Source organism: Phyllostomus hastatus, unplaced genomic scaffold, assembly GCF_019186645.2.
Source record: "Phyllostomus hastatus isolate PE091 unplaced genomic scaffold, TTU_PhHast_1.1 phas_scaffold_1674, whole genome shotgun sequence".
NCBI classification, from domain to species: Eukaryota; Metazoa; Chordata; class Mammalia; order Chiroptera; family Phyllostomidae; genus Phyllostomus; species Phyllostomus hastatus.
In genome coordinates this window covers 16,698,096-16,725,676 of record NW_025334011.1, presented here as the reverse complement: position 1 = coordinate 16,725,676, position 27,581 = coordinate 16,698,096, and the positions used below count along the sequence as shown (strand labels likewise).

At 37.0% G+C, this 27,581-nt stretch overlaps 1 protein-coding gene across 1 annotated transcript in view; it reads left to right on the top strand.

The window, feature by feature from the left end:
* ARMC3 (armadillo repeat containing 3) overlaps positions 1-27,581 on the top strand; it is a 62,383-nt gene that overhangs the window by 5,571 nt on the left and 29,231 nt on the right. Inside the window, 9 exon segments of the mRNA XM_045857713.1 lie at positions 9,980-10,033; positions 10,260-10,397; positions 10,400-10,425; positions 12,847-13,041; positions 16,456-16,543; positions 16,546-16,633; positions 26,133-26,175; positions 26,178-26,296; positions 26,394-26,498. Of these exon segments, the coding sequence (XP_045713669.1) occupies positions 9,980-10,033; positions 10,260-10,397; positions 10,400-10,425; positions 12,847-13,041; positions 16,456-16,543; positions 16,546-16,633; positions 26,133-26,175; positions 26,178-26,296; positions 26,394-26,498 (856 nt within the window).

Below are 27,581 nucleotides of genomic sequence, written 5' to 3'. Positions count from 1 at the left end.
TAATTTGGATGTTAGGTAATGCTGCCCTAAAATCCAACAGCTATTTCCCCTCCAGGAGGAATTTTTATCCCAGCCATGTCCTTTCAGGTCATTGCTTACTGCTGTCTTCTCTGTCTTCTTCACTCTTCCAGCTTCACACAATTATGCTTCCTTCTTCAGAGTGATCTGTCTCCCCATCCTCTACCTATAACCGAGCACCAATTTTTGTTGTATCCCAGAACACAATAAGCTGCCCATTTAGGAAGAGCCAACACAAAGGACCAGCTAAAGCTTTGAAATTCAATGTTTTTCTTTAACAAGCAGAACTCCCTCCTGCACCAGTCTCTGGAAATGGAAGAAAAATAGTGTAATAATTTACTTTCTCCTTGATAGAGAGAGTCTGCAGGTGTCATGAGTGCATTACTGTTCAACTCAGCTGCACTCGAGTTCTCAAGGTCTCACAGCAAGGGGCAGGTCTCCTTAGAGTCTTATTTTCTTCTTTTTTCTTTTTTAATCTTTACTAATTTAAAAAAAAATTTCACCCAAGGATATGTTTATTGATTTTAAAGAGAGGGGGAGGGGGAAAGAGAGAAACATTAATCAGTTACCTTCTGTACACATCCCGACTGTGGATCAAACCTGAAACCTAGGTATGTGTCCAGACTGGGGATCGAACCCACAACATTTTGGTGTATGGGATGATGCTCCAACCAACTGAGCCACCAGACCAGGGCCTTATACTTGTCTTCATACTGTATTACCATTTCATCTGTTCCAGATTTTATTCAATTTTACATTTTTATATGTTGTTTTCTATTACTTTAAATTGTTTTACATACATAATTGCTGTTTTCCCAGAAAGAATGTAGTGGTCAGAAAGCAGGTACTGAGTATTGAGACTGTCAGAGCATCCAATAGGATTCTTGTGTATTGATTAAGAATTATACTAACATATGTCATCCAGTGAGTATCTATTATGTGCCAGACAATGTGCTCAGTGCTTTACATACATGATCTCTAATTCTCTCCTTAATCCTTTGAGAAGGGCATTATTATACACATTACAGAAAAGGAGACTGAAACTGGTGGCTTAACTAACTTGCCTGATTCCACCTGGCTAAATTGAGAGACCAAGTCTGTCAGATCCCAAAACGCTTTGCCCTTTCCATTCCAGAGCTGTGGTGTTGATAGCTATCTCTGTATTAGAAATGTTTTTTTAAATAAAACTTTACAATGCACTTAATTGGCAGTGACCATGTCCTTTTGGAAGATTCTGTTACTTTTGAAGTCTTAATACACCATTCATTTTTTATGTGCTTTTAAAGCTCAAAAGCGAACTTGATATTTTTCTCTCTGTATCTCAGTTTTCTCCATTAACAACTGAAAGCAAAAATGTAGCAACTGTGTTATTAATGCTTAATTCTCCAGAAGAAGAAATATAGGCCAAAGCATGTGAAGCCATTTATAAATTCTCTTTAATAGGTTTGAATTTCTAACTTTATCTTTCTATTTCATTAGCTACTTAAAATATTTACTCTGTAAGGGACAATTCTCTCCCCAGCCTTTTTATTCATCCCCAGTCTTTAACTTACTTCCAGTCAGATGAATTCTTTCAGACAACCAGATATCATTTAATGCATTACCTGAAGAGAGTATCTCTCCCTAAGTACCTAACTTAATTTGAAGGAGTAATTTTGTCACTAGGTAGAAGAGTCATTTTGAAGATTTTATTGTAGTTTAAAAAATTGTAAATGATACAGTAGCTGAAAGAGCTCCCAGTCATCAAAACCAGAACAATTACAGCAACAAAATATAGTAGTGTTGGATTATAACCCAAAGTAGAAAATTATATCCATGAGTCTATACTTAAATAAATAAATAAGTAAATAAATGGGAGAGGAAAGACAGATTTCCCATGCAGAAGAATTCCTAATAACTTATGTAGATACTCTGCCCTCCAGAAGGCAAAGTATAACTGTTTTAGGTGTGGGCTGGCACAGTGACTTATTTCCAAAGAGTACAACATGGAAACAGGGAAAAATGAATAAGTTTATAGTGGAGAAACCTGACAGGACCACTTCAGACAGGTGGTCAAAATCAATCAACAGTGCTAAGCCATGTTGGTAATCTTGTAATTAAGTCAATGGCCTTGACATAATATAAGGAAAATGGCATGTCTTTGTTATTCCCACATTGCCAAACTTGTAACACCCGTCTAATTATGATTTAAAAAATCAAATTTCCATTCAGGGACATTTTCCCCTAACCAGTGCCCCTCAACACCGGCACAGCCACCAAAATAAGGCAAGTCTGGGAATTTCCTGCAGCCGAGTGGGGCTGAGGGCAGTGACGACAGGAAGTCCTGAGGGACCCTGCACTGGGCCCTGGAGCAGGAAGAGAACATTAGGCTCAAACTAGGGATTTTGGATGAACTATTGATTTTAATTAATAATAACATATCAACAATGGCTCATTAACCATAACAAATTACCTACTAATGTAAAATATTTTAACTGGGGAAACTTGGTGTGAATTATGTGGAAACTCCTTATATTATTTTTGTACTAAAACTGTTGTAAAAAGCAAAGTTTGTTAAAACATGGTAAATGTTACCAATTAGATTCCATTGATTCATTCATAGAAGATTTACAAATATAAAAGATGGTTCATTTGGTTCATTCCAAATGGTGATAAAATTAGATTTTTATTATACTGCATAACATTTTAATTGGGGCTATTTGAAGAGTTTAGTGTAACTTGGTATTTTTAACAAGACCTTTTAAACTAAGGAGCAATTTGATTTTAAAGAAGTGATAATACAGCATTGGTTGGGACTTGTATGAAAGAACAACAAAATATTTGGTTAGCAAATGGTGAAATACTCTGTGTCACTCTTGTCACCAGTGGGAATCTGGACAAAAACCAGAGTGGTTCTGGAAGGTATAGTTCATGAGTAGATTATGTAGAATTCTGGGTCAATTTCAGGGAAACATTGGATTATGCATCTGTAGTAGCATAAGTCTCATTCATGTTTACAGAGCCATCATAAGTCATCTCGCTATCTTATGTACGTAATTATATATCACCTTTCACATGACATGCAATAAATAAATAAGTAGACATGTATTTTATGTTTAATCAATACAAAAGTTATTATAAGTCAGGTGTTTTATACTAGCAGTATTTTCTGAAATAATTTTTCAAGATAAATGATGGGACTTTGCTTTCTGGCCAAGATGGAGTAAGGGGCCAGATTTGCCACCCCGCCCCAACTGAAACAGCAAATAAAATAGACAAAATATATGAAGTAGTAGTTGGCAAAACACTACTAGACAATGAAGGACAGTGACCATTGAGAGGCAGGAAACAAAGGAAATAAGCCCTTGACTTCCCGAGCTTCTTGATTTCAGAGAGTTTCCGGACCTCAGCACAAGTAGGGGTAGCTTGCGCGGAGCCTGCTGGACTCTGTGAATTGCAAAGGCAGAACTGAGAGTCCAAGGGGACAAGACAGCAAGAGTTTCCAGGATAGAGTAGCAAAGAGGAAAGAGTTGCACCGAGAGAGAACTTGAGATCTGCAAAGGATCCCACTCAAGTATTCGCTTGCCCTGCGTACTGATCAGCACGTATGTGAGGGAAGCACTTGAAGTCAAACAAAGACTCCGACAGGATGAGTGGCAATAGTGCCTGGAGCTCACATGGGGCTGGAAGTAGTGCTTGTTCTCCCAGCCAGACTGAAAAACCTCAAGATGTGTGGACCTTTGAGCAGAATACACAGGGGTCTTGCCTCATAATTATAAATAATTAGCCCTAGATTGAGCACTGTTCTGAAAGATCTGAAAGGATCAATTTTTTTCCAGATAACTGTGTCCCAGAACAAATTTCTAAAATACAAAAATATCCATTACCTAGGTAGGTAAAATACACAATCTCTGGTGTTCAATAAAAAAAATTAACAGGCATCAAAAAGAAACAGGAGAAAACCCCATAATGAGAATATAAATCAATAAATAAATCAAAAGTGACTGCATATATATGTGACTGAAGTATCTGAAAAAGGCAAAGGACATAAAAAGTATTTTAAAATATAATGGCCAGAAGTACCCACAATTTGATGAAAACTCCAGCCCACAGATCCAAGAATCTCATCAAAACTTAGCACAATGAATGTGAAGAAAACTACACCAACTCACATTGCAATCAAATTGCTTGAAACCAGTGATAAAGAGAAAATCTTAAAAGCAGCCAGAAAACAGCCCCAGCTGGTGTGGCTCTGTTGGCTGGAGCGCTGTCCCATGAACTTCAGGGCTGCAGATTTTGATTCTCGGTCAGGGCACATTTCTAGGTTGTGGGTTCAGCCCTGGTTGGGGTGCATATGGGGGGCAGCTGATTGATGTTTCTCTCCCACATTAATGTTTCTCTCTATCTCCCTTACTTTCCTTCTCTCTAAAATCAATGAGCATGTCCTTGGGTGAGGATAAAAAACCAGCCAGAAAACAAATGTTACATTCAGAGGAACTAAGATAAGGATGACAGATTTATCACCACTAATGATATAGTCAAGAAATCAGTATAGTAACATCTTTAAAGTACCAAAAGAAAAATAAAAACTTTCAACCTAGAAAAATAGAAACTCAACAAAAATATGTTTCAAAAACCTGAAATAAAATCCTTTTTAGACATTCAAAAGCTGAAGCAGTTCATTGCAGGCAAGGCCACACTGCTGATTGTGGTATAGTAGGTAGTTAGGGAAAAGCAAAATGATGGCAGATGAAATTGTGGATCTACACAAAGAATAAAGGTAGAGTACTAGAAATAGTAACATATAAAGTATTTTTCTTATTTAAATTACTTAAAAAGCAAACTGGTCATTTTAAATTTTACCCTTTGTGACAGCATGGATGGACCTGAAGAACATTATACTAAGTGAAATAAGCAGTAAGAGAAAGACAAATAACATATGATTTCACTCATATGTGGACTTTATTGAACAAACTGAACTAACAAGCAGAATAGAGATAAAGTCATGGAGAACAGGTTAATAGCTCTGGTGGGGAGGTGGTTAGGGGTGGAAGGATTGAGAAAAAAGAAAAAGGACTCAGACACAGACAACAGTGTGATGATTGTGAGGGGGAAGGTGGTTAGTGGAGATGGAGAAGGTATAAGGGAAATAAATGGTAATGGAAAAATACAATAAAAATAAACTATTAATAATAATAATAAAAATAAAAGTAGTTATTATCCCTAAAGGATCAGGTTCCTCGCCCAAAGTCATGCAGGTGGTTATTGGCAGAATTTAGATTAGAGCGAGAATTAGAACTGTACTCTCTGAATCATAGTTGAGTAAACTTTCTATTCACCAAATCTTTCATGATCCTTAACATTAGTGTGCATTCTAAGTCAGGTTCTCCTTCTAAATGATATTGGGGAGAAAGCATCCCATTTGGAAAGGAGAATTATAATTTTCTTTTTATACTTATATTTCTAATTTAATGTCTAGGTCTCTATGATTTTTTCCAGCTTACTTTGTTCTTCCATTATTCATTTTATTTTGTATTCTTATCTTCTACTGTATGAGGAGTTTATAATCTGTGAAGTCCTCCAAATTGGTTGCATTTTTTTTCCTGAGCAGATTTATAAATTGAATTTCATAAGTTTTTTTCCATTTACAAAAGTTACTAAGATTATACAACTTTTTAAAAAATATACTTTATTTATTTTTAGAGAGGGAAGGGAGAGAGAAAGAGAGAGAGAGAGAGAGAGAGAAACATCAATGTGCGGTTGCTGGGGGTCATTGCCTGCAACCTAGGCATGTGCCCTGACTGGGAATCGAACCTGTGACACTTTGGTTCACAGCCTGCGCTCAATCCACTGAGCTACACCAGCCAGGGGAATTTCATAAATTTTTAAAGAAGTCTCTGGCCTCAAAAAATAAAGAATTATTGTTACATTTGGGTATTAAATGAGATAACCTTCTTATACCTGCCAAACCATACTCTGAGCTGCTGGGCTGGCTGTGACCAGTGCGAGGAGAGAACTTTGCTGCCTTCAAGGTCTCCACTGAGTGCTTGAGTCGTAGGTATGCTCGATGAACTCCTAAGAGCTTTCTTTTGATTCAATGATTTGGGTTAAAAAATAAACCTCCCCCAAAACAGTTTTGGGATTAACTGAACTGACTTTCTGTTTGAACTGAGGACATGGATAAAACACATGGTATCCTCAACTGCTTGTGAAGTTCCTTTTTTGTTAAGAGGGCCAACCTATTAACATCTATTGCTGCTCTTTTCACACATGCCCATGGGAACTTGGAACAAAGGTTGAGCAGCTAATCATTTGATCTAAGTGAAAAGTCATGTTTACAGAATAATCTGTAAGTAAATGCATCTCCAAAACAACACAGTTAATTTATCATCTTTGGTCATTCTTTTCAAAATGTATTATTATTATTATTATTATTATTATTATTTTATTACTAGAGAAAGGAGAAGGGAGGGAGAAAGAGAGGGAGTGAAGCATTGATGTGTGAGAGAAACATCAATTGGCTGCCTTTTGTATGTCCCCAACTGAGGACCTGGCCTGCAACCCAGGCATGTGCCCTGACTGGGAATCAAACTGGTGACCCTTTGGTTTATAAGCCAGCGGTCAACCCAGAGAGCCACACCAGCCAGGACATCTTTGGTCATTCTTAAAAAAAAAATTGCTGCTGCTTCAGAAATTTGTATCTTCATATGGTTTTCACACATTTAATAATATCACTATATTCATTTTTTCTTTTTTAAATTTTTATTGTTGCTCATAATATCACTACATTCATAGTGGATGAACCAACAGAATGCTCCAATAGACTTCCAGGTTCTAAAAGGATTGCTATGAGACCCATCTTTCCCTTTGGCAGTTGCAAACAAATTCTTTCTTCTTCTTCTCCTTCTCCTCCTCCTCCTTCTTCTTTTTGTTGTTCTAGAGTGGTTGAGCTATGTGTCTATGCTAAGCCTGGGTCATTTGAGACAGGCCCTTAAATTACTTTGTTAAACATTTTTATCAAAATGGAGCTATTGTCTTCTTTTGCCTGCCAATTGTATTTAGCTTGATGAGGTCATATAACAGAGTCTCATTTAAAGTCAGTTAAAGAGAGATTTCATAGGGATCCTTGTGAGGAGAAGTAACTTTTGAAGCCAAGACTTCAGTTAAGGCAATCTGAAGATCTTGCCATCTTAGGAAAAGGGTGATGTAAAAGAGTATGCAAGGTCTAGGATAAATTAGATGGTCAATGTTATACAACCAAAAAATTGTAAATAAGAATGCAGTTAAAATAGATTGCATGAAGTTGTTATTGGCCAAAAAATTCATTTTTTTTTTCATAAAATGGCTCTAGTAGGGCTTAGTTGTCTTGAACTTTATTTGAAACAATTTTGTTAGATTGTATTGTGACAGCTGTCATATCAGTGTGTATTTAAAAAAACATCAAAACTGGTGTATTTTTGTGTAGCCATTCTAACATTGAACATGGAAGAATACATGCAACAACTTCAGAGTATTATACTTTATTGTTTCAAGAAAGGTAAAGATGAAACTGAAATGCAATAAAAGATTTGCACAGTGTACAGAGAAGGTGCTGTGACTGATCGAATGTGTTAAAAGTGGCTTGCAAAGTTTGTTGGTACTATTGACATTTTGGCAAATAACTCTTTGCTGTGAGGCTGTCTTATGCATTGGGAGATATTTAGCAGCTCCCCTGGCCTGTACCCACTAGAAGCCTATAATAGGATGCTATAACCAATGTGCTCAAAATATCCAAATCAATAAAGTTTTTGGTGAAAATGAAAAATGTGTCTTTTATTTTATGGAAAAAACTAAATGGACTTTTTGGCCAACCCATTACTCCAGGAAGTAAGGTGCTGGCAGTTGTGCAATGACTTAAAATTGAAGGTGTCACACTGTTTAGCTAGAACATGTTCCTGTGACCCAACTATGAGTGGGATTTTCTATTCAGCTGCCATATCTGAGAGTTCTCTATGGAGAAAGAAGGGGACAGAGATCAACATCATATTTAAAGTGGTGGAAGCAGTAGCTTATCCATTATTTTTACTGAATTAACCTCAAGAAAAGAAAGGTTCTTTGAATAATCTGATGTCAAAAAGAAGAGTAGGAAGTGGATCGATGATGCCGTCAACTTACAAGTGCTGCCAGTGAATCAGAATTGTCCATTGAGCCATAAGGAAATGGTTTAGTGGATGGATCTACAAGATCTGTCATTGAACAGATTTGGGCCAAATTCATATCTAAAAGGAAATTTCATGGCACGGAGAATCCTCTAATGACAACTTTCAACTAATTGAAGCAGACCAAGGCATGGTGTCACACACAATGCCACAAGGTGAGCTCTCCCTGGGGCAGGGGAAAGATTTTCCCTGCAGAGAAGTAAGAGGAGCAGAGAGTAGGTGCACAGAGTGTCAATCTTCACCTCGTGGTCAGTGGTGCAGCAGAAACTTTGAAGTACACAGAAGGTTATTTTGTGTGCTAAGTGGGGAATGTACTAGGAGATCTAAAAGCCCAGAGATATTTTTCTTCCAGCATGTAAAAAGAGGAGACTTTAGTTTGGCCTTCACAAAAGTCATTCCAAGCAATACACAGTGGACTCACAAGAGAAGAGAATACTGAGAGATTCTTCCACAGGGTGCACATTTCTACGGTCCACTGGGGCACTTGCAAGGATCTGAGTATTGTGAAAGGCCATTATTTCTTAACCTGTGGAGGTAATGCACTTATTATAAATGAGTTTCAACTATAAAATAATGTCCTCCACCTTGGGACACAACACTTCTCAGAAGATCGATTATTCTTTTGTACTTCAAGCCAATTCACATCCATACAGCTGGCTATCATTTTGATGGTTCTAGTTTAGCCATTTTGAACAGAAACAGCTAAGCTGAAGAATGGCCATGTTCCTGAATCCCATGGGAAAAGGTGTCTAATTAAAGGCAAGAATATCCAGCAATTAATAAGGAAGAATTCATCCATCAACCATCTGCTTCAGCTGCTGCAAAGTGAAATTTTCCAAAATTCTGATAATGCTAATTTTGGCTTATGGACAAAGATAATTGACCAAGAAGAAAAATTGCAAAACTAAAATAGAAGCTATGTTTTATTTCTCAGAAAAGTGGGGTTGAAGATGGCAAAAAGGAAGCAGGGGAATACCTGTCTATCTTTAACTAGGCTCATATAAAGAATACAAAAGTGAATTTAAAAAATCAAAGTACTTGTCTTGAAGCATTTTTGGCATATTTGATAATAAAATAAAATGAAGACAAGATGTCTTGCCCTGACTGGTGTGGCTCAGTTGGTTGGGCATTGTCCCACAAAGAGAAAGGTCATCAGTTTGATTCCCAGTCAGGGCACATTAAGTGGGTTGCAGGTTTGGTCCCTGGTAGGGGGTGTAAAAGGGGCAACTGGCCTATGTTTCCTTCTCACATCAATGTTTCTCTCCCTCTCTTTATCCTTCCCTTCCCCTCTCTCTAAAAAAGTAAATAAATGAAATCTTAAAAAAAAAACCAACAAGATGTGTCAATCCAAACAAGGCTGAGGATCATTTTTATGTGTATTCTGTGTTTTCTTGAAATCAAGATATAAAAACATTGTCCCAACAAAACAGAAAAGAATTACTATTATATAATAAACAAGTGTAGGGCACAATAACTCAAATTTTTGATGTGTTCTAGGCACATTTTGTAGTTTTATACTCATTTTTTTTCTAGTGTTTCAGAAGGTAGTGTAACAGTTCAGTGATCACAAAGCAGGGGCTGGAGTCTGCCTGACATCAGACCTGGTGTGCCACTTGGCCCACTGTTTGCTCAAAGTGGGGTTTTGAGCCTCAATTTCCTTATCTGTAAAATTAAATAATAAGGGCACATATCTCATATGGGACTAGTCAACAGGCATGGCCATTATTATTATTACTAATAAACATTAATATTTTGTTTCTTTTGTTGTAGATGATGTTAAAAATTGTTAAGAGAATTAGATGCCATGAATTCTGTTATTGCTCATCTTGCTCCAGAAGGTAAATTGGCATCCTATATGTATTTTTAAAAATGGGACTGGTGCATTTTTTGCATTTCATTGCACTACTTATTGAAAATAGTTTATGGAATACTAATTGTGAATTGTCATTAAAATCTCTCCAAACAAGATGGGCTCCAACTAAGGTAGATTTGTAGAGCTTTGGGTTTCAAAACATGCTTCAAAGTAATGGTTGAATAGTTGTGTTATTTATTTTTGATATGCAGAAGAAGTAGTTATCCACAAGTTTGCTAGACTTTGCATGTCTGCAGAATACACCAGCAAAGTGCAAATACTTGAACACAGTGGGTTAAAGCCTCTCATCAGACTGCTGAGCAGCCCAGACCCTGATGTGTAGAAGAATTCTGTGAGTGCATTCACAACTTGGTCCAGGTAAGATTAATTCCTGAAAATGTGTTCTGACCAAAGTTGATTATAGAATTTGCTTTCCCACTAAAAAACAAAAAACAAAAATAAAAAGCTTAAAACTCACCAGCTTTGATTAATCAGTTCTTTTTGGTACTGTTTAGTAGTGATCTCTAGTAGTGATCTTATCTTATAAAATAAAGGAAGTTTAGTGTAAGTTTTTTTTTCAGTTTTCACAGTTTGTAAGTATTTGTCTTCCATGAAAGGGCATTTTAGAAATGTATTTAAAATTTAAAAGAATAGAGTGGTTTACAAATCAAAGTGGGATTATTCTAGATAAAATATATTTCTTGTGAAACAGGAAATCTAATATTCACATTGAACTAGGGTTAACCTGGGCAATTATATATTGATCTAACCTTGTGAGCTAAGCACATTGGATATAATATATGCCCTGGTCTGTGTACCAAGATTTTGGAACAGGCTTATGTATTGGGGAAAGCCTAGTGAGCTGAGTATGCTGAACAGAACTCATTGTTCACAATTGCAACATGTGACCTCACTCTGCTGCTTTCTTTTTTGATGGAAACTGACCACCTTCTCCTCCTCAATCAGTGTTGTCTTTCCTGGTTCCCCACCACTACCCCACCTCCCAACCCAACATTTGCACCCTCACACCCACAGCAGGTCAGCTCCCTGACACAATGGACTGGCATCTCTGCCTCTTTTTCTACTCAGGTTCCTGAACAATTTCCATGCACATTTGATCAACTTTAGGTCATTTGAAAATACAAAAACACCATGTAAGTAGCCAGCAGTCGAGTGTGAAAGGAAGAGATAGTGAAGTGAAGGTGGGACAGGGTACATTAAGAGGTAAACTATCTAGACAAACAATACAGAGAAGAGCCCGATAGGCTTATATGAAAGGCAGCAAAAGCATACATTCCTGGCCTTAGCAGTCCTCACCACTTGGCTGGGCACTGACTGATTTTACCTTTACTCCTCCATACAAAAGTCATCCTCAAGAAGCAGCTCAGCTTTGTTTCTCTTCTCTGGTTACTTAAGGCTTACTTACCCTTATCCAATAAGCCAAAATAATCCTCCAAGCACGTTTGTGTTTTACATCCCAAAACTCTTTATAGCTCTTTTTCCCTACTTTTTTTTCTCAAAGAGAAATGAAAAGACTTTACCCCCACTATTCTCCACAACAGAAGTACTAGTTGATAACAGTGCACTAATTTCCTAGGACCACAAACTAGGTGGCTTCAAACACAGGAATGTATTTGCTAACTGCTGTGGAGGCTGGAAGTCTGACATCAGGGCGTCGGCAGGGCCGTTCTCCCTCTGGGACTCTGAGTAGAACCGTTCCTTGCCTCTTCTCAACCTCTGACGGTGGCCGTCACTCCTTGGGATCATTTGGTTTGCAGCTGCAGCACAGCAATGTCTCCCCCTGTCATTTCTCTGTTTTTATGAAGATACCAATTTTATAAGGACACCACTGAGTACCTACCCTACTCCACTGTGACCTTAATTACATCTTCAATGACCCTGTTTCCAAATAAAGTCACATTTTGAGGCACTGGGTTTGGACTTCAACCTACATTTTGGGAAGATATAATTCAACCCAAAACAAAGACACCTAAAATTTTTATGTCTGAAGGAAGCTGAATACTAGCAGTTGAAGGATGGATAGAGGAAAGTTAATGGAAATGGGACCTTTTCCACCTTCAATACTATTTTACATTTACCATGTTTTCATTTAAAATGTCAGATTTTGGGAGATTACCATGGCTTTTTGTCTTGTTTTCTCCATTGCTCAGTTCAACCACCCCCGCCCCCCCACAACTCACACATGTGAAATTGCAGACACACACTGCAGAGCAATTTGTCTAGCCTCTAATGACCCCTTGATGTTGTAAATGTCTTAGATAAAGGTCATGTGTCTGAACTGAGCCTGATGTACATTTCCATGCACAGGGTCTGCTAATAGCACTGCATGCATAGAAGCATTTCCTAAACATAGAAGCATTTCCTTATTATCTTCTGAATGAAGATAATAAGGAACTGATGCCATCAATTCATTTTATCAAAGACTATTTGAAATAGGACAGAGAGTGTGAAAAGAATTTCATTATACATAGCTTTTGTTGTAACAGCATTTATAGTAATAAGAATCTGCTGTATAATAAAGAAACAATAGATATTGCAAATGTCATAGATCATGTTTATTTCTTATTATTGACTATGTCTGCATAGTTAAAATGAATATTTTGGTGTTGTCAATTGAGAGTTTGCTTACCTTAATTTGTGAGTTATTTTGGAAAGGACTCTGGAATAAAAGATTTGAAAATTATAATTTAGGGTATTCTTTGTTAGAAAATAGTTCTCCATTCTTGAGACTATTTTGCTTTAAAAATTGCTTATTTGGTCATTTATATTTCATGACAGGATTTTCAGTGTTGAGCTACACTTCAAGAACTGAATGCAATCTCTTCTATATTAGAGCTCTTGAAGTCAGAATACCCAGTGATTCAGTTGTTGGCTCTCAAAACCTTAGATGTTATTACAAATGACAAGGGCTCACAAGTGATGCTAAGAGACAATCAAAGAATGGACCACCTTATTAAGAACCTGGAAACTATGGTATTTATAACATTTATTCAGCTGTCTATGGGAAAATGTATCTCTCTTAAATGTTGTTATACAATGTGAATTGTATCATATTTTTAAATGAAATTTTATTATATTTAAGCATGGTACTAAGTATAGAGGACTAATTTGCTTGCCGTACATAGTTTATCAGCATGACTAAATCAGACTAATGATAAAGGCCATTATAAAATAATTTTTTAAATTTTCTGGAAAGTTTCTCAAAAAATTAAAAGTAAAACTACCATGTGACTCAGCAGTTCCACTTCTGAGTATTTATAGGGAACCAATCCACTTGGTGTGGCAAATGTAGCCCAGCCTTATGAGAAACCCAACAAGTACCAGTTGGCACACAGGAGCCAAACCCATGGATTGGCTTTCCCATGGGAGACCAGGCCTGCATTATACCTAGGTTACTTTGAGACTTGCTTTTGCTAAAACTCTCTCACCCTGAGTTGAAGCAGCAAATGTTTACTGTATATCTTTAAAGTAACTTCCTAAAGTCTGTTAATTCTCCCGAGGATGGAAGTAACCAGACGAATGACTCTTATTGTTCCCTTGCATTTGCAACATTTTTTCCTTGTTAATCTGTAAGAAGTAATCAGTAACATCCTTTCCTTTGTTACCTGTAAAAAGTAATCACCTAAAGCAAACCTGAGCAAAATGAATGAACACCTTCTTTGATGAATGCTATTAGAAAGCAATAAAAGCTTGTCCAAGCAAGGGTTGAGGCGTGCTCTCTCTCAGAGAGTGGCTGTGCTATCCCTTTTTCTCCACAGGACTTTAGTAGTCCATGTGAATTTGTTCATTGCATCCACAACACCATGGACACTGCTGGCCAGAGTCTGCATCAGGTATTTATCTAAAGAAAATGAAAACACTAACTCAAAAAGATGTACATATACCTATGTTAATTTTATATATACATATGTAATTATATTTATATATGCTATGGAATATTATTCATCCATAAAATAATAATGAAATATTATCTTTTGCAACAACATGATTGGACCTGGAGGGTATTATGCTGTTTGAAATAAGTCAGACAGATAAAGACAAGTACATATAATCTCACTTATACTAGGACTCTATAAAAAACAACAAGAAAACCAAGCTCATACAGAAAACAGAATGGCAGTTGCCAGAGGTGGGGGTTGGGCAATATGGATGAAGGGGTTCAAAAGATACAAATTTCCAGTTATAAAATTAATACATTAGGGGAATGTAATATATAGCATGGTGACTATAGTTAATAATACTGTATTGCATATTTGAAAGTGGCTAACAGAATAAATCTTAAAAGATATCACAAGAAAAAATATTTTGTAATGGTATAAGACAATGAATGTTAACTAGACTTACTGTGGGTGATACTTGTAATACACTTGCAATTAATGTAAAAATGTTACTATGTCAAATATACCTTAATTAAAATCTTTTGGTTTAGAAGGCTTAAGGTTTTTAAATTATTCTTTATGATCTTCATGAATTCCTGAAATGGCTGGAATTAGTCTTTTAATCTTGGTCTGCCATAGTTTTCTCTAGGGTAAATCAAGAAGAATAATGTATCCCACATTATGGAGGGTAATCTTGCTTTACTCAGTCTACTGATTTAAATATTAATTTCACCTAGATAATTAAATTTTTTAGATCTAAAATAATGTTTGGTCAAACATCTGTATACTGTAGCCTCATCAAGTTAAAACACAAATTAACCCTCACAGGTGCACTCCTGTCGGTTTGGCAACGACACACATCTCCTTAAATCGTACTTCATCTCCAAACAGACAATAGCAGGGTCTGCTGCTGCCTTATATGATGCGGACATCTTGTGTACAAATGAAAATGTGCCGGCACTTTCCCCAGGATAGGGTACAAAGTCCTTGGATGATTAGTCTTCTTGATGTCCTCTAACTTAAATACTATGATGTAAAATTAACAATACTTAAATACTAGCTCATAAAGTCATACCTCTTATGTTATGTAAGGGAATAAGAAAAGGAAGAAATTAAAGATATTGCATATACACACATATACATAACAAAATAAGAAATATTCATGACAACTACAGCCTCTTTTCTACAACTGGTCATGTGGTCATAGTTGGTATTGAGAACTACCTTCTTCCAATACTCCTCCCATATTCCCTTTGCCCTCAGCAAGTACCTCAGCTCATCTTAGTTCTTTGCCTGGTGGAGTGGCCACATGTCATTCCTGAAGGGTCTGGTCATTAGTAGTCTGCCTGGGTTGGGTTACTGTAGCTTTCCATCTACTTTCATCACAAGGCATGATAGTACTAGGAGACACCCTAAGGGATCTCCTGTTTTCTAGATAAACTCTTTCTTACCTCTACTGTGCAGTAGCAGTTCAACTCCCCTTGGTGGTAGGAATCAATCACCCAGCCAGCACAGAAACTCCCTTTGCCTGTTGATTTGGAGGCATAAGGAGCCCAAAGTGGCCAGGTGACAATCTTTTATTTCCGTGTCTCCTGGTAGAAGCATTTTTCTCTTTAGAACTAAGACTTCTAGATCACCAGAGCATAAGGTCACTGAGACAGGAAGCAAAATTGTGTTAGTGTGTCACTAGAAAAAATAATAAGGTGGTGTCACTCCCGTTTCCACTCCTTGATTCCTGGACCCATGAACCTTGGCTGTTGGAGAAACAGTGTCATATATTAGATGCTGATTCAGAACCTATAGAAGCTGGCCCCAGACCTACAAGATATTGCCACCTAGTTGGCCCTATAACTGAATCGTAAAAAGGCCATTCTATCAAGCCAGCTGCTTTAGGATGATGGGGGCCAGGGTAAGGCCAGTGAACTCCATGAGTATGGGCCCACTGCCACACTTCTTTTGCTGTGAAGTGAACTTGACCAGAAGCAGTGCTGTGTGGAATACCATGATGGTAGCATGACCTTCCTACATTTCTCTCACTTTAAGTATCCCCACCTTAAATTTCAAGGCTGCAGTTTTCCACTGCTATGGGGATTTGGGAGATTCCACAGGCAAGAAAGTCACACACTCACAATACTTCCCTCTACCAGTTGGAGATTTTAAGGAAATTATACTTTCTTCTGTCTGCTTTTCCCAAAAACATTTTCTTCAGATTTTAAAATTGTTGTCCATGGGAGGTTGTATAAGCACCTTCACTTGCATACCATTGCTGGAAGTTTTCAGTAATTATTTTTATCTGTAAAACACTTTGGACTAGGGGAAATGAGAAAAGATGGGGCAAATGGTTATGGAGAGTGACATTATGTTAATAAACAGAACTGTTTCCTTGGGCTTCTGTCCTAACAAAATGGATTACATTATCTACTGAATGACCTTAGTCTGTGTGTAAATTTGGAATGTATAAATTTCTTTTAGTACAACTTTCTAAAGCTGTGTTTCCTTTTATTATTAGGAATTGAATGACCTTCATACAGAAGCACTCTCAGTGATAGCCAATTGCCTTATGGATATGGATACTATGGTGCTGATTCAACAGATAGGGTTCTTAAGGAGCTCTTAGCAATTGCAGAAAACTCTACAGTTCCTGACATTCAGAAGAATGCAGCAAAAGCAATTACTAAAGCAGCTTGTGATCGCATGTCTCAATTTATATAGACTAAGCATACTGTATTCTTGATTTTGATTAGTTCTAGCAAACATGAGAGTATTTGTTTTTAAATGATCATTTGAGAATAGTGCTATACTTACTATGTAAGCTCAAAATTCATCTCAATGCCAGTGAGTTAAAGTAGAGATTGTTTTGTCAAGGATGTAATAAACTGAATATGATTTAATTATAACACTATCTTTTTCAAGTGATTCAATCCTAAATGAAGTTTTAAGCCTTTATTTCTCTTGATTTTTGGAATTATGCAGAATGTGCACATTACTTATGATCCTGAAAACATTGTGTCAATAAATCCACATTTGGCATGATATCTACATAGTCATTTCAAACTCCAGCTGGAGTCAGTGCCATGTTATGGAGCTGTGAGAAGTAACATGCTCCAACTGTGTACGTGACATAATTTCATTTCAGTGGCAAGCTAGGTTGACATAAATCTGTAAAATATGAAGGATTAATTATATCACAAGCACTAACAATAAAATTACAGTTTTAATTTATGTATATTTGGAGCATATGATTTAGTAAAAGATGCGACTTTATTTTCCCCTTTCCACATCACTCCTCATATAAATGATAACAACTTTGAGTAGTTTAAGTGATTTATATTCTAAACATGTATACTCATAGCTGTATACATGTCTATGTGTATATTATGGGAACCATTTCATTTTCAACCCATACTGGATCTCTTTAAGACAAAGTTTTAATACAATAAGCCAAATTTCACTGTTCAGTATACAGCTGATATAGAGTAGCTATTTGAGTTACATTATATGTGCCATATCTAAAAATAGGCTATACAATTAAAGTTTATAATATTGGCAAAAGCTGGCTGATTCAGTATTCTGTCCAACGGAGCTAGACCTTATCATATCTGGTCAGTTCTGTGTTCTATCTGTCACATTCTGTAGCCATTTGAGAGCCACAGACAGGGCAGTGGGAAGACAGGGACAATGTCACTCCTAAAATTTTCACGTATCTCAACTTCTCTTTGGATTGGTGTGGCTGGGCTGTTCAAAGATTGTTTCAGCCCCTCTTAGGGTGGTGAGTTTCATGAGTCTGTTACCTATCCTGGTGTTTTAATTCTACTACTAATTCTGCTGCTGGCACTGCACTGACCTCAGTGTGTTACTATGAGTGAATACCAGCCTATTGGGGCCTATTTATTGACTTATTTATTAATGATTATTGAGCCACCCCTTGATGTCAGTAAGGCCAGAACAAGCAAGTGAACAGGCAATCGCAATGCAATGTTAAATGTGATGATGGAAGAACAAGGTCGCTCAAGAGGGTCACCTAATGCAGACTTGGATCAGATAAGCCTTCCTGAAGTGGGAAGGACCTGTTCAGGCTAGAACCCAGAGTAAGTAAGAGAAAGTGTCTGGGCAAGAGAGCTGCTGGTGGTATGGGGGAGGATCAGCAGTGCTCTGAGGTGCAGGAACAGCGTGTGTAGAGGCCAGAGACGGGGCAGAGCAGGGTGAGTTGCAGAACTGAAAGTTTTTGGAATGGTTAGTGAGTAGAATGCAGCAGAAAACTGAGAGTCAAGGTTGTAGAAGCAATGAAAAGTCAAATGTTAATGAGTACTGTAAACCAAGTTAAAGACTTTGAACTTTATATTGGTAGGAACAAAGATCCTTGAACTGACTTAGAGGAGAGGTCATTAAAGATTTTCACTTTTTGAAGAAAGAACACTTTTGTTTCAAAGTGGAGAAGAGATTAGAACTGTATAGGACCAGCCAAAAAAAAAACAGGAAGGGGGATTCTGGGGTGACCTAGGTGAGAGGTGAGGGTGTCCTGTAGTAGAGATGTGGTGCTTTGGATGGACTCAGAGGCAAGGCGAATCACCAGCACAGCACTTGGCACACTGGAAGGTCCATAATTGTTTGTTGAATGACTACATACATTGGGGGAGGGAGTAGATGATGTCTAGGACAAGGCCAGGTTTCTGGCCTGGAAAACAAGAAGTAGAACGATGCCACTCACAGAAATAGGAACTTGAAGAAAAGAAGCAGGTTCTGATTGAAGGAAAGAAAATGAATTTTATTCTTTTATTTTTAAAGATTTAGTTTTATTATATTTTACAGAGAGGGGAAGGGGGGAGAAAGGGAGAAAAATATTGATATATGAGAGAAACATCCATCAGCTGCCTCCTGCACACCCCCAACTGGCTTGCAACCCAGGCATGTGCCCCAACCATGAATCAAACTGGCAACCTTTGGGTCCACAGATGTGACCAACCCACTAAGCCACACAAGCCAGGATTTATTATTTTTTTAAATTGTGGTAAAATACACATAATATGAAATTTACCATCTTAATTATTTAAGTAACCAATAAGTAAATCACTTAATTACTTAGTAAATTCACATTGCTGTGCTATCATTACCACTTTTCATCCACAGAACTCTCTTCATCTTGCAAAACTGACACTCCGTGCATACTGAACAGTAATGTCCCACTTTCCCCTCCCTGCAGTCCCTGGCAACTACCATTCTCTTTTCTCTATGATTTTGACTGTTCTAAGTACTTATATAAGTGGAATTCTACAATAATTTTCCTTTTTTCACTGGATTGTTTTACTTAGCATGATGTTCTCAAGGTGTGACCATGTTGAGGCGTGTGTCAGAATTTCCTTCGTTTTTAAGGCTGAGTCACATTCTGTTGCATGTGTAGACCACATTTTGTTGATCCATTCACCCATCCATGGCTGTCTGGTTTGCTTCCACCTTCTGGCTACTGTGAATAATGCTACTATGAATATGGATGTACAAATATCTCTTCAAGCCCCTGCTTTCCATTATTTGGGGTATATGTCCAGAAGTGGAATTGCTAGATCATATGGTAATTCTATGTTTAAATTTTGAGGAATTGCCATACTATTTTCCATAGTGGCTACACTATTTTACATTCCCATCAGCAGGGCACATGGGTTCCAGCTTGTCCACTTCTCACCAAAACTTATTTTTTTAAAGATTTTGTTTATTTTTTTTAGAGAGAGGGGGAGGGAGGGAGAAAGCAAGGGAGAGAAACATCAGTGTGTGGTTGCCTCTCACATGGCCCCCACTGGGGATTGGCCTGCAACCCAGGCATGTGCCCTGAATGGGAATCGAACTGTTTGTTCACAGCCCACGCTCAATCCACTGAGCTACACCAGCCAGGGCAACAATTATTTTTAATATTTTCTTTTTTATTGAATTTATTGAAGTGACATTGGCTAATAAAATTATATAGTTTTCAGGTGTACAATTCTATAATATACCATCTGTGTATTGTATTGTGTTTACTACTCTAAGTCAAGTCTCCTTCCATCACCATTTATCGCCCCATAACCTCCTCAACCTCCTCCCACCAATTTCTTGATAGAGCCGTTCTAATGGGGGTGAAATAGTTATTTCACTGTTTCAGTTTGTATTTCCCTAAAATGACAAGTATATTGAGCATCTTCTCTTTGTGCTTATTGACTATATGTATATCTTCTTTGGAGAAATGTCTATTCACATCTTTTCCCTATTTTTTAACCCAGTGGTCTATTTTTGTTATTGTTGAGTTGCAGAAGAGCTTTATGTATTCTGATATTAACTTGTTATCAGATACATAATTTGCAAATATTTTCTCCCATTCTGTAGGTTACTTTTCACTCTGTTGATTGTGCCTTTGATGCACAAAAGTTTTTTACTTTGATGTGGTCCAATTTATCTTATTTTTTCTTTTTCACCTGTGCTTTGGGTGTCAAATACAAGAAATCATTAATGGTATTAAATCCAATGACATGAAGCTTTCCCCTTGTGTGTTCTTCCAGTAGTTTTATAGCTTTTATATTTAAGTTTTTGTTCTATTTTGAGTTGTTTTTGTATATGGTGTAAGGTAGATATCCAACTTCATTCTTTTGCATGTGAATATCCAATATACCCAGAACCAGTTGTTGAAATGCATTCTTTTTAAAAAAGATTTTATTTATTTATTATTTAGAGAGGCAAAGGGAAGGAGAAAGAGATGGAGAGAAACATCAATGTGTGGCTGCCCCTTGCATGCCCTCTACTGGGGACCTGGCCCACAACCCAAGCATGTGCCCTAGACTGGAAATTGAACTGCAGCCCTTTGATTTGCAGGCTGGCACTCAACCACTGAACCACACCAGCCAGGGCTCCATTCTTTATTTGTAACACATAAAAATTTGACCAGATCATCTTTAAGTCCTACATGGCACTTAATGTTTTATGAATGTACTATATTCTACTTCCTAATTATGTCTCCTGATTATTTTAGAATATGATTACTAAATTTGAATTTTTTATTGTTGTTTTATTACAGTTGTCCCTAAATCGAAATTTATTTCATCTATGCCATTTGTGATTTTTTCATGTTCCCTTCAACTATCTCTTTTGCAGACTGAAGCATCCTTGTCTTGCTCAGTCTCTCCCAATAATCATTTTCTTAGGTTATCCTATGAGCACTTTCTTCCCTTTTCTGGACTCTCTTGTGTTCATGATGCCCTTCCGCAAGTGCAATTAGACATATTATGGCCAAAATTTGAAAAATATGCACCACAATTGATATAAATATTAAATAATGCAAAGATGGCTTTATATTATGTTCAACTTTAGTCCTATGAAACGGGTATTTTAGTCAGACTTTTGACCATATCAGCATATTGGGCCAATGTTTTGAGGGAAAGACCTACAGTGAATCCCAGATTCCATTTCTCAACCATGACACAGAGACATATTTTTAAATTAAATAATTTTTGATTTGTAGTTTTGAAAAATACAAGTTTTGCTGTACATATTTATTGAGGCCAAATATATTATCAGTGTGTCCAAATATTCTATGCAACCTTGAAAAGGTATACTCTTTGCCTACTACTTAACAAATATTTATTATATGCATGCTATATGCAAGACAGTACTCTGGAAAATAACAGTAACGATGAATGGCATAAGTGAATGAATACTTGTTGGATAGACTAAAAGGTGTATTTCCTATAGAATGTAGAGTTTGCTATTTATCTTTTAGCTTTACTTTATAAATTATATTGTACAGTCCTTTGTCTTTATTTTTTTATTTATTTTGATCTATCACAGATGAAGAGTGGTATGTTAGAAGTTTCCCACTGTTATTTCTGTTCATTTTCTCTTATAACTTTGTATTTGTTTTATTTAATATTGGTTTAGGTCCTTAGTCTGGATTCTGATTTTGAAAATTTTGTTTTGATCTATTGGTACCAATGTTCTTCAAATGGCTAGGCTTAGAAGGAACATCATATTTACTAATTCCACTGCTATTGAAGGTTTCAGTAAAATAACTGGCTTCTCTATCTCCCTGTAAGAAACTTTACAATGTGTTTTCTCAAGCTTTACCTTAGTGCACCCCACTATGCATTAAATATGCTGTCAGCTTCCTCATACCATAGCTTCCATCTAGCTCGTCTGCAGTGGGTATGTAGTGCACGTTAGTTTATGCGCAATGCCCTGTGCACGACCTCAGGTAGTTTGACCTGATGCTTTGGAATACCAACCAAGCACACGACAAAAGTTAACTTTCATTGCTTCTCAGCACCCCCATTTTCCAGACAGGACCAGATTTACAGCTACCCTAACATCACTCCACCAACTGCCCAAGGCTCTGCAGTAGAGATCCTTCACCTTCATCTTGCAGGTTTCATCTGTTTACTGTAAAAGTTTACACTTTATGACTCAGTTCACTCAGCTGGAAACCTTTCTCTATCCTTTCTGGAATAGCTTCCTTCCTTTCTTAATTGTTTCTACCTTTGTTGACTTACTGTGCAAACAATGGAAAATTGAGTCCAATGAATCTGTAAATCCAGTGGGTGCACAGAAGGTTTAGTAATAGTCTGGTCTGGCAGCTTGATTCTTGGAACCTCTAGAAAGAGCTGATTCTACAAAGATTCAAGATTTCTTTCTGTCCACAAATCCCAAAGAATGGGCCCTCTATTGATTGGCAGGGAGGGTTGAGAGTGCCTCTTCATTCACAGCTTCTGCAGAACAAAAATGCCCCCAAGGACTCTGAACTGCCTTGGCCATCACATTTGTGGGCGGGGCTGCATTCTCTGCTCAGGACGCAGTGCTAGCACAGAACCAATTCTCCTCTCCAGGGCCAGTGCGACAGGATGGACTGGTATCCTCCTCATTTACCTGATTCTTCTCTTCTCTTTTTGTTGGTTTACTTACCTGTTAACACTGTTTACCCGGCCACAGCCACAAGGACCACCCCTACCCTCCTGCCTCCATGCTAGACTGCACCTGTGTGTCTTGTGTCCCTTACTTATGTCGGCCATGGCCTGCCTTGGCCTCTCTTGCCAGACTCAGCCAGGTCAGGGATGACTTAACTTTATTTTAGACATGCCTTATTTGATATTAGTAACAATGATAAACTCTAAAGCTCATAAAGATTAACAAAGTTATCTTCTCATATTTCTGTATTGAAAGTAAATAATCATGAAGAGTTTTAAAATAATTTTCCACAGTTAGAAAATTCCATTCTTAACTAGGTTTTAACAAATATTGCTCCTTATACTTTTGTTAAAAGCATTGTACCCCTCTGTGTTCATTTATAGCATATTTTTACTTTCCACTCATCATCAAAAAAATGTTTGTGTGATTGGTAATGCATTCTTGTCGCATGCCAAAAACACAGTTGAAACTAACATGTAACACACATTCTTTAAGTTTTGTTTGCCGAATAAAGTTTTACCATGCATTTTAACCATGGAAAGCCCAAATCAACATGCCTTTGACTTGGCTTCAGGAGGACGAGGAGGGTGCTAATGACCACTTGGCCAGGAGGTTACTGAACTGGCATTGACATCTCAGCAGGAGCAGAGGTGGCACAATAGCAACTTCTGAGAAGAGGTGAAGAAAAGCTCATCACATACAGATTTATCTTCACTTGCAAAAGCTTATGCTTTTTATTTCAGTGATACTGAACAAATGCAATTTTAAAAGGATGTACCTCTATTAATAGCATAATTACCTTGTCATTTTTATTATCTGTATAATTAAAATGTAAATACTTCACTTCTCAGTGTAGCAATTCTTCGATGAAGGTACTTGGCTACTATGTTAATGCATCCTTTAAATCTGTTGTAGCTGTGCTGCAGCCGGCACCTTTGAGGTCTATGAGCACAGCTGGATTCTGAGAACACTGTCAGCAGGACTGAGGAACTAATTGCCCAGAGTATTTAAATTATTTTAAATTTTCCCCAATAATTGCATATGTACTATTTTTTAATGCAACAATTACATACTGCAGACTTAGGCTTTTCAAATGAATTCTTTTGGCTGATTTTCCCGATAGAATCTGCACTCAGGGTGCTCTGTTTAGGTTGACTTAGAGCCATCAGGGAAGTCTTAATTATAAATTTAAGCAATTTAGTTCAGAGGCTCTGGGAAAATTTCAGATCTTGTTTATTCAGAAAAACTAACACGGACTGCATATATTTTAAAACATTTCAGAAGCCACATAGTTGAGATTTTAGTATATATTAATTGCAGCTTTCTAATGAAACTGTTATGGCCTGCCTGAATTCTAATTTTATTTTAATTTTTTAAAATTTTATTTAATTTTTTTAAAGAAAGGGGACGGGAGGAAGAAAGAGAGGGAAAGAAACATCCATGTGAGAGAGAAACATCTATCAGTTATCTCTTGTACATGCCCCAACCAGCACAGAATTGGCAACCCAGGCATGTGCCCTGATCGGGAATCGAACTGGTGACCTTTCATCTTGTGGGACAACACCCAGTTGAGCCACACTGGTCAGGGCCTGAATTCTAATTTTAAATAAAAGGAGCAAGGGATTAAAATGATAGGATTATAGGACATGGTTCCTGATTGTTTTAAGACAAATGGACAGAAGCGTTAATAATTTAGCTCGTGCCAGTTGTGGACAGATTGCTCAGCAGACACGCATGTGTCAGGTGAGCCACGCCCAAGAGCATCTGCAAGTATGGTGGCATCTGAATGTGATACTACAACTGTGAAAGGAGCAATTTAAAAGTTATTGTTGAAAGAAGACAAATCATATATTAACTTTAAAATGAAAGTCTAGTTGCAGTCATTTCTAAAAGTATTTCTGAAAAACAATATTAATCAAAATACATTTCATTAATTAGTTCCACATGTAGATGTTATAATCTCAATTACTATCAGTATTGTTGCAGATTCTTATTTTAACAGAATATTTTTCTCATATATCAACATCCTAATAGCATATATCACACATTCTTCTATTTTAATCATGTAAATTGACTTCATAAAAGCTAATGGAGAATCAAACCAATGACAAAGTTTAGTGAAGGAAACCTTTTTTTCAAAGCAGTTTCTGGTACTTCTTATGGCATTAAAACAGAATTTGGTTTAATATATATTTTCTAGTATGTGATTTTTAATAAATCATAACTTATTTAGAATTAACTATGGAACACAAAACAAAAAGTGTTTTTAACATTCTAATTTAGTTGAAGCAATTTGTTTTAGCATAGATATGAGATTGTCATTTATTTAAAAAATCAAATGAGCTCCCACCAGTGTGGCTCAGTGAGGTGGGCATTGCACTGCAGGGCGAAAGGTCCCTGGTTCACTTCCTGGCTGGGCACATGCCTGGGTTGCGAGTTCGTTCCCTGGTCGGAGTGAGAGGCAACGGATTGATGTTTCTCTCTCTCACCAATGTTTCTCTCCCTCTCTTTCTCCTTCTCTTCCCCTCTGTCTAAAATTAAAATAAGTAAAATCTTTGAAATCAAGAGAAAAACATTAGGGAATGAAAAGAACCTTAAAAATACTTTGGTTTTTAATTTAGTATTTTATAATGAGGTGTGAATTATTATGGCATGTGCTTAAAGTCATAAATTTACTTGTTTTCAAATAAAAAGACCATATTCATATATGCTTAGATTATGTTTGTGGTGATTTATCAATTAAATAATTATTTTAATTTTTGATATGTCGCCATCTATTGTACCTTAAGATAAAAGATAATAATGATTTTTGTATAAACTCATAAACTATGGAATCACAGCTTATTACTCATTTTTACTTTCTCCAGGTCACCAGTTGATAGATCTTAGCTACTCTTCAAATATGGGTTTGTGTTTAAAGTAAATGTCAGATGGACAGGTGTGTGTTTGTCTGCAGTGAAAAGATGGCACATGTGGACACAGCCCCGGGCCAGGCCCCTGACCGTTGTTAAATAAGTTCTTGCTAAACCTAAAATTCTGCTCATTCTTGTTATAGAATTTTCTCTGCCATAGTATTGATATCATATAAAGGAACAGAAAGAAGAGCAATATCCCCGACTCATTTTGCATAACCACTGTGAACTAAAAAGTTAATAGATATTTTTTTGTGTAGTTAGGCTCTGTGACTAAGGCTAGCAAATAGTTTGAATTCCTATCATATTTTGGACAGTGTTTGCAGCAAAATTCTAATTTTTTTTTCTTTTGGCTTGTGAACACTGAAAACAGAAAACTTTTTCATGAACAAGAGGTTGAAAAAAATGCCCTGTAGTCCTTTAAGGCTCTGAAAGCAATGGGACTGAAATTGTTGCTTCCCACACTGTCTCAGCAATGTGTGAGAATTCAGGCAGCAAAGAATTTTTAAGTCATCAGGGTAAGCAAACCAGAAAAACCGTTTTGTACATTTTTAAGTTACCATATTCTAGGTGTTGTGAATGTTGATAAAGTTACGTTTTACCTTTCCTTTTTCTGTAGGGTTCCACAGTTGGTTCAGTTGCTAGAAAGTGACAATGAAGAGGTTAAGGAAGCTGCATCCTTGGCCCTGGCTCATCTGACCACTTGCAGTCCCGCTAATGCAAAGTAAGTGCAGAGACGCTCACTCGACACTAATATTTTGGCTTTCAAGCAAGTTTACACTTTCTTTCAGATGGACTGTCTTGGGATAAAACCTTTATGAAACTTCAGAAACCCTCATGAAAACAAATCATCAGATAGGCCTGTTTTCCAAAGATATAGTCGTGCGGCACATAAGGATGTTTTGGTCGATGACTGACCATGTTGAAGTCCCCACAGATTACAATGGAGCGGAAAAATTCCTATCACCTGGTGACAATGTAGCCATTGTAAATTCATAGTAGCAACATGTTACTCACGCGTATGAGGTGACGGCAGTCATATAAAAGTACTGCATACCATATTTTTACTGCATCTTTTCTATGTTTAGATGTGTTTAGACACAAATACCATGTAGATACACAAATATTTTCATTTGGTTACAGTGTTCAGTACAGTAACATTAATACAGGTTTGCAGCCTAGAAGCGGCAATAGGCTAGACCGCACAGCCCAGCTGTGCAGCAGACGACACCATCCATATTGCGTAAGTGGATGTGTTCGTGCAGTGATGAAATAAATCGCCTAACACTTTTCTCAGAATGTATCCCCCTCATGAAGTGACACATGACTGTTACAAAATCTCAACTATTTCTGGGCTTGTTTGGAAAATGAGCAAGTCATTTAATTCAGGTAACAGGTTAACTCTTGTGGAAGCTTCCCGTACAAATAAAACTGGGTAATGATGGAAATCTTAAAGATAACATTTAACACCATTTGATAAATTTAGAAAAAACTTACAAGATCCATTTTTTACAAGAGCCATTTTAAATGGACATAAATATTAGATAAATGTAGAAATGTTTAAAAAGTCAATTTAAAGCAACACATTATGGGTGAATACTATGAAGAGAGGTTGGAAAGGAGTACTCTCTGTATTCCAAACACTGTGGTATGTGACCTATATTCATTGAAAAATGAAATTATCAAGATAATGCATCAACTCATGAAGAAAGTTGGGCTCTGCAAGGTTACCTAATTTTCCTGGGCACAGGTATTTCTTAAAACAGCTGAGCTGGAAGTTAAACCTAAGTCTGTTGGACTCCAAAGT